Genomic DNA, 15059 nt, shown 5'->3' on the forward strand with positions numbered 1-15059 from the left:
CACTCACATACAAGAACCATCTATTACCCGGACTGATTGAGAGACCCTTATGGAACTGTACGATGTGAACAACTGCAATTGACTGGACATATGATCTGACACACGAGAATTGACTATCCAATAACTCGATAAATCATTTTGTGACACGAGCAAGGGGAATATCACCTGTAATTGCAGTGCTGTCCATTCCAACGATCCTATAGGAGGAAAGAGAAGTGTGATGGCACCAAAAAGCTTCTCATGCTGGTTTCCAATCCATTGGTTTACCATGTATCTTCCCGTAACTATCGATATTATGACTAGGTTTCTTGCAAAAAATCGCACCAAGGACGTCCTGAAATCATTTTTCCTTCATTATTGTATGAAGATTGTCCATGGCGAATTCCGTGAGAGGCATGACCAGGAGATGAAATAGGTTGACGTTGAAGGACGAGAACAGAGCTATCAGATGATTGTTGCAATGAGCCCAACATCACTTTGTGTCGACTTTCCTCCTGACGCACTGCCAAGAAAGCCACGCGCAGGCTAGGCAAAGGCTTTGTGCTAAGGACTCTGCCTCGGACATCATCAAAATCATTATGTAGGCTCATGAGGAACTTGAATACCATTCTATTTTCGATAATGGATCTGTACATCTTCTCATCTGTGGAGCACTTCCGTTCAATGTGCCTAAGTCAAATCAATTATTTGCCAATTTCGAGTGAGGGCACAAAAATACTCAGTCATGGTGGAATCATCTTGTCGGAGATCGCGTATGGCCGACTCAATTGCAAAGAGTTCAGTCGTATTGTCGCTACATGAAAAAGATTCACAAGCAATGTCCCAGATCTCTGAGGCACGGATATCATGTTGTTTTTATGAGGGGAATGGATATGTGGATGAAAGGGATAATCTTGTTATTCTACTTATTCTCAATGAATACCGTCCTATATATATATACACACACACACACACAAAACCCTGAAAGGTAGAAAGAATTATATTCTGGGTACTTAAACCCCACCAGAAAGTCAAAGAAACCTAGCAACCTAATCTATTTGAAGATTTAAATTACAACTTAAGGATAAAAGTTTAAATATAAAAAACATCTCATCCGAGTTGATCATCTTCAACACTTTTTTTCCATATGAAGGATTGGGTACACACAAGTAGCACAATCAATCATCTATATGTACTTGAATACCAAGATTATACATGAAACAATAAAGAATCACTGCGTAACAACCACCATCAAGAACATTGATTCCAAAGTATTCTGAAAATGTAATGAACTCGCATAAAATGGAATTATACATGATACAATATCCCTGAGCACAAACTATTTTAATGGGAACTAAAAAACAAATAATTATACAAGTACGTTATCCATAAATTTCAAACCTCAAACAAACTTTCCTCTAAGAGAGGAAATGTAAATTAGACAAGCACTAACTTGAAAAAGGAAATGGAAATCTGAGTAAATAAGTCAACTAGGAATTTTACATGTAATTAAAGTTCCAATCATGATTCCATTCACTAACCGGTGAATTGAGATTTGCAAGCTTCTATTTGCATTCCATATCCAGGATTAGCCTTATTCTGTTATAGAGTAGACATAGAGATCACTGATACTTAGAAAAAAGAATCCGGACATTGAATGAAGCTAAATGAATGTAAAAGTTGATTCATCGGGGCGTGTATAGTGAGAGACAGTGCAAAGAAAAAAGACATGGTGTTGCTTGGACTAAACTAGATCATCGGTGACTCAGGACTCAGTGTAAAAAAAAATCACAGAACTTCAGGGACAATTGAAAAAGATTTTCTTGTGTCGGCTAGATTCTTGTATTCAAGAAATTAAAGTGAAATTTAAACATTTTGTAGCCAATTATTAATTTGCCTACCACCTTCTCAATGAGTCAACTCCCGATCCAATGCGAAGCAATGTAATACAAATTATTTCACCCAACATGCATCTTACTCTAAACATAATTGTAAATGATGGAGGTGTTTCTTCCTGTAATACTGCTTACCTAGATGTCGTAGAACCGAGAGCGACGCCTTCGAGAGCTGTGTGAGAAAAATCACATGAGAGATATGATATCCAAGCAACAAAATAAAAATTGAAGGTAGGCATTTTATTATCGTTTTGTCAACGAACAAGACTGAAAAATCAGCAAAAAATATAAAAACATCAACAGATATGTAAAATATATAAAGAAATGAACCCTCCAGATATTTAATTTGCTCATAATCTCAATTTTTATTGAGTTATCTGAAAGATAAAAAATAACAAATTACCACATCATGGGAAACAAAAGTAACACACTATGCATCCACTCACCTGTTTTGACCAACTCTTCCCCTTGAAACTTCTCTGGCACTCACAAACTCGTCAACCATGTTTACAGGGGATCTAAAATCGGGATATTCTGCGGATGATATAGAACCTTCATCAGAGTTTGAAGTGTCAAAACTCAAACGATTATTTCCTCTTCTGGAAACACGGGGTCTTGATCTTCTTCTGTTTCTAGATGCCCGAAAATTTTCAAATACTTGATATAACATGCAAGACGTCCACCAATTTCTTTTGTCTCCAGGGATGTCGTCAAAATCATCTCCCGAGTTATCTCCATATTCTATCACATAATCACCTAGAACCACTCCACGAGGGACTTCCGACTGGATAGTGCTTAACACATCAATTATCTCGGATGATTGCTGGAAATTCTCCCAATCTAGTTGGCGGGCAGGATCGATTTTTGAAGGGCAAGCATGAGGATGCTCTACACGTGCATGTTTTTGAAGTTCCGCGTACGTACCCGAGAATGCACATTTTTCCTCTTCACAGCGGCGTTTCTTGTCATCCAGGTGTACACGAGCAATATCAATAACTATCCATCCAGTAACTTCTCCTCTACACAAGGGGCATGCCGGTTTGCAATCCGATTCCAGATCCAAAGACCGCATAGTTTCAACAGAACTTGGTGATTTAGATCCAGATGGCATCCCACTTGCTTGCTTGAAGCGATAGAGACAATTTGATTGCAAATGGTCTGTGTCGCACACAAATGGCCGACATCCATTATGGTATGACGTGCAATGGAGGAGAACACTATTGTGTGGAAACTCCAAGCAGATAGGACAAATAACATCATCCCAGTTCGTGTACAGCTGAATCTCCTCCATTCCAGTTCTGTTTGGGCTAAAGCCCTCTTTTCCAGAGTCTCAAAACAGATGCAGAGAATCAAACTTTAAGTCTCTAGAAACATGGAGCAAAGACCTTCATGCCTTTTGATAATAATATTAGAGTCAGAATAATGAATGGTAGATTAACAATGATCTTATAAGTTCACCATGCAAAAAAGTCTTCCAAGCAATGAACAAAAAATTGAAGATGATAGTAGGAAAGGACGTTGGGGGAGTGTGACGCCTGGACCCAACCGACTAAGCAATTATTCTTGAAGAATCTGCTTTAGAAGAGTTAGCAAATTGCCATAACTGGAGTGGAAATTGAAATGAGATGAAAATATCACATTTTGGTTTGTTTGCGGACTGCTGTGCGGAGGTGAGAAGCACGGCCATGCAACGAATGTGTGTGATATGTTTGCTCACAGACACCTTCATGTTAGCGCACAAATACTAAAAATATGGGACATGTATTTGGTGGTTACATATAATTCCAGACGTTATAATATACTGAATTAAGATGGAAAACATAGGGTTCCTTGGTTAGGGGTTTTTTAGAGTTTCAAAACCTTTTAATCTCCTTTTAAGTAATCCCCAACCAAACAAAACACATATTCGTAATCTACGAGATGAAAGAGCTATATTTTGATGCTACTTTCAAATGATCGATGTTGTTTCTAATTAACCGAAATTTCACAGTCAGTAATAATGTACAATGATGTATATGGTTTATTATTCAGTTTACATCTGCCAACATGTTTATATTTTCGGAATTATCATATAGATTTTATATTAACTTTTGAAGAAATGACAAAGTGGGGTTCATTTGGATAATGATCTATATCAATTGTATGGTCGCGTTATGTTGTTTGAATAATCGTTTTACAGTCGATGGTGTCAAAAATTTACTTAATCAGTGATATTCCTGTACTTGAGTCATTCATTGACACTACAATTGATTATGAATCTATGATGTTGTCTGCTAATTTACTTAATCGATGATATCCCGTACTTTGAGTTTTCATTGACGCTAGAATTGATTATGATGCTGCTTGCTGGTATTTTAGTATTATATATATATATATATATATATATATATATATATATATATATATATATATCATGGGAATTCACAAGGGCCGGGAGTAGCTGTCGCAGTAGATGATGTGATATGATGTTAGTTAGATATGATGCACAAATGATGGTTATATGATGATGTTTAATGATGTAGCTTGTGATGGACTGCAAGCATGTGATGTTTAATGATATTGTTCTTCTATGGTGTATTTGTGCAATGTATAATGATGTTAGTCTAATATGACGCAAAAATGTAAAATGTAGCTGCTGTGATAAGCTAACATTTTACATAAAGATGTTAGCAGATCCTGATGTTTGATATCAATAGATATAGCAAATGGATTTTGATGTCAGATCACAGATGGTATGATGTGAATCACTTCGAACAGGGATTTATTGATTAGATGTGAATAGCGATCTTTAATAGAGTATCAAGTGTCCCGTTAATTCATTACCTCCTTTTATTTGTTAGTTGCTATCTATAAGTTGATTTGTGATGATACATCACTATGTCGATGTTGTGTTCACACGTGGGATTATTTCTGATGAAAAGGTAACAAGTCAGCTCGTGAAGAGTCTATGGAGTAGTGACACATGATATAACTCGTAAAGGTACTTGAGTTACAGGCGATATTTAGTCTTATCCTAGCCTGTAAGTTTTTGGATATTTTCAAATGGCATATATATCTATGTTCAGATTTATTGTTACGTTAATATAATGCATGATGATCGTGCTGAATTTAGTTTAGGGAAAATGCATTACGTTTGTGGGATTATATGTATTGATTAGGATTGATGTTTTGGTGGTGTTGAGCTTCAACTTATGCAGAGATTACGCGAAATTTTTACAAAGTCTAGCTCATAATTGCCTGTTACGACGGTGAACTTGTGGGACATTACATGGAGGATATAAAGCTATCTTTTCCTAGTCATCTGAATAATCACAAAGAAGCAGCTGTTAAAACAATCTGCTTTACAAGGAGAAACGTGTCTACCTCTCATTACTCATTTATTCCTTACCTTTACTCGGTTTTCAAATCACTTTTCGGCCATTCCCCTGATTCTATATGTGATTCACCAAAATAAAACAAAAAGGCAGAAACACTAACGCCACATCTTTGCAGATATTAAAATTTGCATTTCACCAAGCACTCTAAAACATTTCTTACGAGATATTTAGGGATAACAATCAATCAGTCGGATCGCCACTTCTTTCCTCAAAGCAAGTTTAAGTACGTCTGCATGAAGAATGAACATCAACTCAAAGAGGAAGTATCACTGCTCTCAATCATAACCGAAATAAAACAAAAATTTGAGGGGAAACACAATACAAACAAATGGAAATTTTTTAAAAATCAACATATGGTCGATTGCAACTGATGATATAAGCAAGGGGGAAAAGACTTAAAACTAAAATTTTGCCTCGCATTTCAATAGTTTTTTCATACATCAACTTCTTCAAATGGAGATACCATGGATCCAAAAACTACCTCGATGTACCTCACAACAATCCCAGTCTCCCCAAGAGAAAATCTTTTTTTTTAATGATAAAAAATGGAAACAAATCTCAAACAGTCCCCATCCTCAACATTTCACATAGAAATGAGGCCAAAGAACGGGGAAATTCCACACGGGTTGGACGATTAAAACTTGTAAAATCCGAAAAACAGCAATCAAACCCAAAAATCAACCAAAAAAACATTAATCAAACCCATTAAAGCAACCCACGGCCATCATGGGATAATCAAAGAAATCCAATCCACGGTTACACAAAAGTCAACCCAGGCAATTGATTAACAGGCAACATCCGACCCCCATCCGCGAATAAAAAGAATCGGAATCTCCCTCGAGTTTGTACATACAATAAATGTAAAAGAGGAAGAGAGATGAACCTGGTTATTCTCAAAGTCCGAGGATGGAGAAGTAAAGTGGAGACGATAGGGTCTGTCTATTTTCTGATGAAATTAAATGAATGAATATTCATGGTTGGTGATGTGGACTTTATTGTCTTTTCCTTTTGTTCCCCATTCATTTTATTTTATATTCCTTAATATAATAATAATAATAATAATAATTCGTTATTTAAAATCTTAATGAATTAAATAAATAACCATAAACTAAAAATTGGCAAAGATAATTTTTATTTTTAATGAACTAAATGATATTCATTAAATGATCATTTCATAAAATATACAATATAAATACAATATTAATCTAATTAAATTGTAATTTTTTGTCTCATAAAATATACAATATAAATACAATATTAATCTAATTAAATTGTAATTTTTTGTCGGTTTGTTTATATATATATATATATATATATATATATATATATATATATATATATATATATATATATATATATATATAAAAAATACAAAATCGAACTATATAAATTTGGTTTTTAATATTTATATTTGAATTTAAAAAAGACAAAAAAGTGTATGAGATGGTCTCACGTGTCGTATTTTGTGCGACAGATCTCTTACTTTTTATGCTAAGACATAGTTTGGTACACATGATAGGATAAGCATGTGATATATAATATAAGGATAAATAAGAAGTAGGATATTACATTTAATGTTTGGTATTATTTTAATAAGAGTGATTAAATTTATATATTAGATTGTAATGACAAAATTTACTTTATCATAATAAATTTTATAATTTCTTAGTTGTTGCTTGAGTTCGTATTTATTATCTGTTCATGCGCCGACAATGCTCGCATTATTTATTTATTTTTACCTAATTTTATATAATATAATATGATAATTATATAATATATAAAAAATTTAAATTCATTTAAAATAATTTAAATAAATATATATCAAACAATCAAACCAACTTCATTTGTCGACAATAATATCATATATAAAAAACCAAAGTATGGATGTAGTATGACAAGTATATGAAAGATCGATGAAAGCACAAGTGAAATGAGAGAAGATATGGTTTAGTATTTTTATAAATTGAGGACAATTAAGTTATTTGAGTGTATTTTATCATTAAATTAAAATTATCACACTTAATAGAAATGATATTTTATCTTTATATAAAGTTATTTTATGAAGGGTTCGTGATATTATTATGGACTTTCTGAAAAGGTACCAAACGAGGGATAAGGAGGATTATTTATCAATCTCTCCCTTATCCCGTATATCAAACTATGCCTAAGAGTATTACTTTTTATTGTGAATGTCGGTAGGGTTGATTCGTCTCACATATAAAGATTCTTGAAACCTATACCTACTCTTAAAAAAAATTCAATTTATGATTGATTTTGATTTTCGTTTTCTTCGATTTTAATTTATGATTTTGTTCGTGTTAAACAAAAATTTGAATACTTGTAACTAGGGGTGGGCAATCGGATCGGGTTTTTCGGGTTCCACCCGAACCTGAACCCCAACCCGAGCGGGTGCAATTGTCAGGTAAAAGCAGGTAATTATTCGGGTTCGGGTCAATTATATTTTTGTCGGATCGAGTTCGGGTATAGAATTGCTACCTGAATTACCCGATCGGATACCCAATTGTTTTTTTTAAAAAAAAACATATGGGCTTATAATTGGACCGGTCCAGTTTAATAAATTGGAAACTCATTTTGTAAAAAAAAATGTATGGGATGTACGTTTGTTTCCAATCTACTTAGATATATTGAAATGATTGACAAAGGTATTATAATTTTATTTTATTTACTTTAGATATATCTCAACATTTCGAAATACTAACATTTTATTTTTTTTCTTTATTTTGCAAAGTTGACAAAATTGGGTGTTGATACATCTATTATTGATGTTTGATTATCATAACTAATTCAACGATAAAGGTAAAAAAAAATGTAATCAATTCAAAGTTGGAAGTTTATGCATGTGAATCTTATTATTATTTATTTTATGGATTGTGTTTCCTGCATTGATGAAAAACATGAACTATTGATACATTTTATTTTTGTTTTATGATGTTCATTTTTTTGTTAATAAATGTACATCTTTATGCAGGTGATGAAACATTTCAGATGATATTTTGAAAGTCAAACAAGAAATTGATTCTGATTTTTTTTTGGTGAAGTTCTAAGTTGGATTTCAAGATTAAACTTGTTAATTTCTTATATATGCATATAAATAGTTTATGCTCGATTTTTTTGTGATTAATTTTTGTAGACATTCACGAGATAATATTATTTTGATAAGCCTATTTTCTCGTCACATATTATTTGATAGGCACGAAATGATAAAATGTTATTTTGTTAAAAAAAACCCGAACCCGACCCTTACCCGAAACCGACCTTATCGGGTACCCGAAAAGACGGTTATTGTACAGAATCGGATCGGGTTCGGGTAATGAAAATGCTACCCGAAAAAATTGGGTACCCGATATGAACTACCCGAAATCCGAAAAACCCGACCATGTGCCCACCCCTACCTGTAACGATGAGTAATTAATATCTTCTTTAAAAAATATAAATATGTATTAGGTCAGATTTGACAACAGAAAATGAAGAAAATAAGGGGGGTGTATTCATTCGATACTTTCAAAAACTTTTAATGACTTTTTTAAATGATGGACTTTTGTGGAGTTGATTGATTTTTATTGACTTTTATGGAATCTCATAGAATTGTAAAACAAATTTCATAGACTCTTATAGACTTTTTTTCAAGATTTTTGTAGACTTTTGTAAATTTTTTCATAGAATTATGTGAATTTTGTAGTTTATAATTGTGATTTATTTTTTTTTATTTTTTTAAAATAATTATTGGACATAGAGAACCTCTTCAATTTTAAATTATTATTTTTATTTATGAATGTAAATGAATTTTACTTACTTAAAAGTTAATCAATTTAATTTGTGAAAAACGACAAATGAACTATCCAATTTATTGAAATCAAAATTTCAATTCTTTATGTCAATTCAACATATTAATGGATAATATTTTTATAACTTCATAATAAAATTTTATTAAAAGAACACCCAAAATAATGAATAGTCTTTTACAAAAAAAAATCTAATCATTACTGACAATTTGATCAACATCGTTCTACATTCTATTGGCTACGATATCCCTCCATGCATTAGCATTTGCTCGTTGTTGTTTTTGAGTATTAAATAACTGATCAAAGTCGTCACCTTCATAAATTTGTGCTGATGAAGACAATTGAGCTTCATTATCTAGTTCAATTTGAAATTCATCAAATTGACACTTTTTTCAAAGAAAATTGTGTAATATAGCACATGCCAATACAAAGCCTGTTAGGGGTGAGAAAAAATACCGAATTTTTGGTATACCGAGATTACCGTAACAAAAAAATATTGAATTTATCGAATTTTAAGTATACCGAAGATTTCGGTACGGTACGGTAACAATACCGAATTTTTCGGTACGATAACGATATTCAATTTGAAAATTTTGGTATATACCGAAATATCAGAAAAATATACAAAAAGTTTAATAAAGTGCAAATAAAACGAAAAATAAATAGATGAGAAAATAATGAAAGTTTGTATTAAATGTACATCCAAATCTTTAGGCTGAATCAAAGACTTTTGTTGACATTTTATTGTTGTACTTTAGGTTATAATTCTTATATTTAATAGAATTCCATAGAGTCATTAAAAGTCTATTGATATTTTGAATACATATAGACTTTTGTAGAATTTTTAAAAGTCAAGTTTGAATATCACATGACTTTTTAAAATTCTATAAAATTTACATTGAGAGTCCGTTCGATATAAGAAGCTACAATTAAAAAAGTGACTTTTTTTTTAAAAAAAGTGATTTTTTAATTTTTAACTTGTTTGGGTGGGCTTCTAGTGCTTAAAAAAGCACTTATTTAAGTTGAAAATAGAGCTTTTTTAAAAGCCCTATTTTAGAACTTTTTCCACTAACTTTTTCAATAACATAAATTAATGAGTTAAAAAAGCACTTTAATGATATGTATCCAAACACATATATTAATTTAAAAAGTGCTTTTTATCTATTCATCCAAACACAATATTAACACAACTTTTACTTAAAAAAACACTTTTAAAAGCCAACTTAAAAAAACACTTTTTTAGTAAAAAAACTTTTGATATCAACGGGCTCTGAATACCACTCAACTTTTATGAAGTATATAAAAATCTAATTTGAATACCTCTAATACTTTTAAAACTCCGTAACAATCATTAAAAATTTATAACAAATACACCCACGTATTGCCAAGAGGTTTTAGCGTTCTACAGTGACAATGGATTCCTTTTCGTCGGCGGCGATTGCTCGGAAAACATGGGAGCTGGAGAACAATATCATCTCTGCCTCCTCCTCCGATTCCTCGGCGGCGGCGTCCGACGCTATCTTCTTCTATGACTCCGCGGCGCAAGATAAGTTCCAGCAAGAGAAGCCTTGGGTTAACGATCCTCACTACTTCAAGCGGGTGAAGATCTCTGCTCTGGCGCTCCTCAAGATGGTTGTCCATGCGCGTTCTGGAGGAACCATTGAAGTTATGGGCCTAATGCAGGGCAAAACTGACGGAGATACGATTATTGTGATAGATGCTTTTGCCCTTCCCGTTGAGGGCACTGAAACTAGGGTTAATGCACAGAACGATGCGTACGAGTATATGGTGGAATACTCACAGACCAATAAGCAGGTTCTTATGCTTGATATTATTGGAGTTTAAGATTCTATGCTTATGTTATCGTGATATAGAAATGTCGCGGAGTTAGCGAGAAGTCTTAGGATTGTGTACGAGGAGAATAAATAGGAATTTGGTGGGTAATCAATACACCTTATGAAGAATATTGTAAGCCTGGGTGGCTTGGAGTGCTATTCTCGTGACTGGAATCAGGGGAGATGAGAAGGGAAGAGTGACTCACTGGAATTTGGGACGGTGATTTTTTAATTTTTAGTAAAATTCACATAATGTTTTTTAGAGCGTCAGCCGCCCCCCCTGCTGGGTCCTAGTTTACCTTTGATTGTAAGCTTAATGGAAGCTATGATTCGTGTTCTGGTGTGTAACAAAGACAAATTATACACCAAAAGGACTGTATGGATAATATGAATCAGATGATAGTGAAATTTGATTTTGTGCCTGTGCATTGGTTTAATTTTAAATGTGGTACTTTCTTTTAAAAGAATGTGGTATTTATTTAGTCACAAATGTATTATTGTTCCAGGGCATTCAGCATTGTGTTTGTAAACTGAAATGATGCCACCGTCTCTGCCTTCACACAAGCACAACTATTAGTATTAACAATAACGGGCAAAGATTTTTGTTTGGATAAGTCTTAGATGCATTGTTAAGAAAATGGTCTTGGGAAAAATTTTGGGCATCTGGATATTAATTCTGTTATTGAGAAAAATTAAACAGGATTGTTTTTGTGAGCCTGTAAGGCATGAAGGTGAGAAGGTCTTTCAAATTCCGATGATTTGTGGACTTTTCGGCATCATATCTGATTTTTCAATGTATTGTTGGCTTATAACATTGCTCGTGAAATCTTACTTATAATAACGCTGTTAATGTAATAATTTGTAGTTGGCACCAACAAAAGTATGAAGGAGTTCTTGTGGTTAAATCCACGGGGTGGTTGATTTTCGTTATATCAGTGGCTTTCTCGCTAGGTGAAAAGAGATCTCACTTTAACATTTATGGTCAAACACAAAATCCTATAGTTGTAGAATGTTAAAAACATCTAACTTTATTTATTTCCAACACAATGATATCTTATATAAGTGGCTTTCCCGCTAAGTGAATAGAGATCTCACTTAAACATTTATGGTCAAACACAAATCCTATAGTTGTAAAATGCTAAAAATATCAAACTTTATTTATTTCCAACAAAATGCTACCAGCGCATACGGTTTGTGCTATTTCGTGTTTGTTTTCTCTCTGAGCTAACTATCAGGGAGTTGACTGTATTAGTTATTGGACATCAGACCATTTCTCTATGAAAATGTAAAGAGGGATTTTGATTATTTTAAATCATGTAAACACAGATTGTTTCGTAAGTGATTATATCATATCAAAATCTTCAGTTAGCTATTTCGGATGTCATTTCTCAGTGCAATTTTTCTCACTTTGATTTTGTTTATTAAGGCGGGCCGGTTAGAGAACGTAGTTGGGTGGTACCATTCCCATCCTGGTTATGGATGTTGGCTTTCTGGTATAGATGTTTCTACACAAATGCTTAACCAACAATTCCAGGAGCCTTTTCTGGCTGTTGTTATTGATCCAACAAGGACGGTTTCTGCTGGAAAAGTTGAGATCGGTGCTTTTAGAACATACCCCGAAGGGTATAAGCCTCCAGATGAACCAGTTTCTGAATATCAGACAATCCCCTTGAACAAAATCGAGGATTTTGGTGTTCATTGCAAACAGGTAAAAGTTTCTGTTTCCGTACAAATCCAAAGCACTCTATACTGAATTTGTTTACTTACTTGGGTCTTTTATTTTATGTAGTATTATTCATTGGATATCACGTACTTCAAGTCATCTCTTGATTCTCATCTTTTGGACCTACTATGGAATAAGTATTGGGTTAACACCCTATCGTCCTCTCCTTTGCTTGGCAATGGAGACTATGTCGCTGGTCAAATATCAGATTTAGGTAATTTCCTTGGATATGTAAGTTGACGTTTGGTTGGGTGTTTTTCATTATCAACTGATATGTTTGAGAATAATTTTGAATTACTCGTTGGAAATGTGCTCTGAAACTTTGGTAGGTTGTATGATTTTTTTTTTCCATTTTGAAGCTTGCACGATTCAGTCGCTTTTTGAAATCGTTGAAATTATTTGTAATTGAAAGAGAATTGTTTTGAAAGTGAGCGATGGTTGATTTTGAAAGCTGATTAAAAAAAATTAGTCAGAACATTCAGATATTGGTGGAAAATGAATTCAGTCGAAAGTGTTTTCCCCCCAGCTTGAGCTGTTGGCAATCAGTCTGTGCATTTAATTATTTCGGCATCTACACCTGATGATATTGCAACCTTATATGTCGTGGCACTGTTTAATACTAGTTAAATGGAACTGGTGCAGCTGAGAAACTAGAGCAAGCTGAAACTCAATTAGCTCATTCACGTTTTGGTCCTTTGATAGCAGCCTCACGAAGGAAGAAAGAGGTCAGTGTATTTGACAGAAATTTACTTGCGCATAAAACTAGAACTGCAGTCGGAGTGTGCTAATGCTGTTTTCTGCTGTATTTTGTTTTGTATGCAAAACCCTCTTTTGGTTTCCCACACTCTTTCTTTACAAATTTCTTCCTCTAATACATAAAACTTCCAAGTAACGATGTGAATGGTAGTATATTGCTTTGTTAGCACTTGACTTTTTGCGCAATTTATGCTTACAACTATAGGATTGTGGACGGAAACTGAAAATACAACATATAAATATTTTATATTCTGCATATCCGTTATTTTCCAACCATTTTGCTTTATATAGCAACAAGTCACCAAGTCCAGATATTCCTAACTCCACTAATCATATTTTGCCACAGGCAGTCTAAAACTAACGATCTTTTTGATATTACATGTGTCACATGTCATTACATCGTCTCAAATCGGGGGGTCATCACATTCATTTTGCCAATTTGTTGATTTACACAAAATCAAGATTAGGGGAAATGTTGCGAATATTGCTATAATCTGTGGATGTTTGCCTTTGTGTATTTCAGGAAGAATCTCAACTTAACAAGATCACTCGTGACAGTGAAAAGATCACTGTGGAGCAGGTTCATGGTTTGATGTCCCAGGTATCTGTGATTCAACACTTCGCCATCAACGTAATTGCACATTTTTATGTCCGCAATACATATGTTGAGTTCTATTGATCTGTACCATGTTAATCTTCAATTATAGGTAATCAAGGATATACTTTTCAATTCCATTTGCCAATGCAATAGATCTGGGGCTGAGTATTCTGGGCCAGAACAAATGGTTGAAACCTGAGCCATAAAGCCTTAACATCATTTTTCCGGTGGTGTTCTTACATTCATTCCCTGCAGAACCAAACAGAGGATTTAACGAGTCTCTTCTATTATTACCTAGCCAAGACTCAGCTAATTTTCCCACCTGTTGGTTCGATTTAGAAACTTAGTACATAATCTGCGTCGTTGTTATCGCGAGCTTTATTTGGTTAAAGTTTTTGTAAATTCTTGAAAATGGATTTGAATCTAAATTGTTCACACAGATATTACCATTTAAATACTAGTATTTTAGTTGCTTGAGCCTAATTTAGACGAAACAAAATAAAATGAGATTTAATATAATCAATAAAAATGTAATTTTAAAGCAAAGTTGTCAAGGAGTTCAAATGATATCTGGGTAAAACAGAAGGTTCGAACAAGTTATTAAAATGTTGTAGTGGCCATTTCTTCCAAAATGATGGTCTACGGCAGAAACACTTACACTATCAGACGATTTCTAGAATTAATAAATTTATTTTTATATAATTTTCTATGATATGTCATATGTCTATTAGGATTACTTAGACAAAAAATGCACGAACGTATGAAATTCGAACCCTTTATCAAAGGAGTAATATAGGAAGGCTTCGGAACAAATTCACAAAAGGTAAAAATAATCTCAATGTTGTAAGGTTGACTTTCTCACATTCTCAATTCAAATTCTATCTTGAATGAACAGAAAATCCAGAAGATATGCAGCAATCAGAGTAGAGAATTCTTGGACTCAGTCATGAATAAACTATGATACTCACGAGAAATTTAGGATCCGATTCCAGCAAGTATCACCAATCCAGACGCAGGTTTCAAAATTGTCCCGAGCCTGAAATCAGGAATAAGACTGTTAGAAGGGGGCCAAGAGGGTGTCCTGGCGTAGTCC

At 33.5% G+C, this 15059-nt stretch overlaps 2 protein-coding genes across 4 annotated transcripts; one reads left to right on the top strand and one right to left on the bottom strand.

The window, feature by feature from the left end:
• Positions 1-1253: 1253 nt before the first annotated feature.
• LOC140806982 (uncharacterized) lies at positions 1254-6225 on the bottom strand. Of its 3 annotated transcripts, none has more exons than XM_073163585.1 (5): positions 6135-6225; positions 5412-5480; positions 2321-3238; positions 2010-2046; positions 1254-1578 (listed from the first exon to the last, which is right to left on the bottom strand). In XM_073163585.1, the coding sequence occupies exons 3-4, from the start codon at positions 3163-3165 to the stop codon at positions 2010-2012; spliced, it is 882 nt and encodes a 293-aa protein (XP_073019686.1). In that variant the 5' UTR covers positions 3166-3238; positions 5412-5480; positions 6135-6225; the 3' UTR covers positions 1254-1578. The 3 variants fall into 3 exon arrangements, with proteins under 3 accessions (XP_073019686.1, XP_073019684.1, XP_073019685.1); XM_073163583.1 differs by having other exon boundaries at positions 2321-3267; XM_073163584.1 differs by lacking the exon at positions 5412-5480 and having other exon boundaries at positions 2321-3267; positions 6135-6188.
• Positions 6226-10433: 4208 nt separating this feature from the next.
• Positions 10434-14426, top strand: LOC140807713 (COP9 signalosome complex subunit 5b-like). Its single transcript, XM_073164677.1, has 6 exons — positions 10434-10869; positions 12316-12597; positions 12679-12826; positions 13255-13337; positions 13892-13969; positions 14076-14426. Exons 1-6 carry the CDS (start codon positions 10468-10470, stop codon positions 14163-14165), a joined length of 1083 nt encoding a protein of 360 aa, XP_073020778.1. The 5' UTR covers positions 10434-10467; the 3' UTR covers positions 14166-14426.
• The last annotated feature ends 633 nt before the right edge of the window (positions 14427-15059 follow it).

This window comes from Primulina eburnea, chromosome 12 (assembly GCF_022965805.1).
Source record: "Primulina eburnea isolate SZY01 chromosome 12, ASM2296580v1, whole genome shotgun sequence".
NCBI classification, from domain to species: Eukaryota; Viridiplantae; Streptophyta; class Magnoliopsida; order Lamiales; family Gesneriaceae; genus Primulina; species Primulina eburnea.

Bases quoted from the DNA above. Each gene is read 5' to 3' on its own strand.
- LOC140806982 (XM_073163585.1), bottom strand. From the start codon at position 3,165: ATGGAGGAGATTCAGCTGTACACGAACTGGGATGATGTTATTTGTCCT. The intron at 2,047-2,320 runs GTGAGTGGATGC...TTTCTCACACAG, and splicing joins GGAAGAGTTGGTCAAAACAG to CTCTCGAAGGCGTCGCTCTC.
- LOC140807713 (XM_073164677.1), top strand. From the start codon at position 10,468: ATGGATTCCTTTTCGTCGGCGGCGATTGCTCGGAAAACATGGGAGCTG. The intron at 13,338-13,891 runs GTCAGTGTATTT...TGTGTATTTCAG, and splicing joins CCTCACGAAGGAAGAAAGAG to GAAGAATCTCAACTTAACAA. The intron at 13,970-14,075 runs GTATCTGTGATT...CTTCAATTATAG, and splicing joins TTCATGGTTTGATGTCCCAG to GTAATCAAGGATATACTTTT.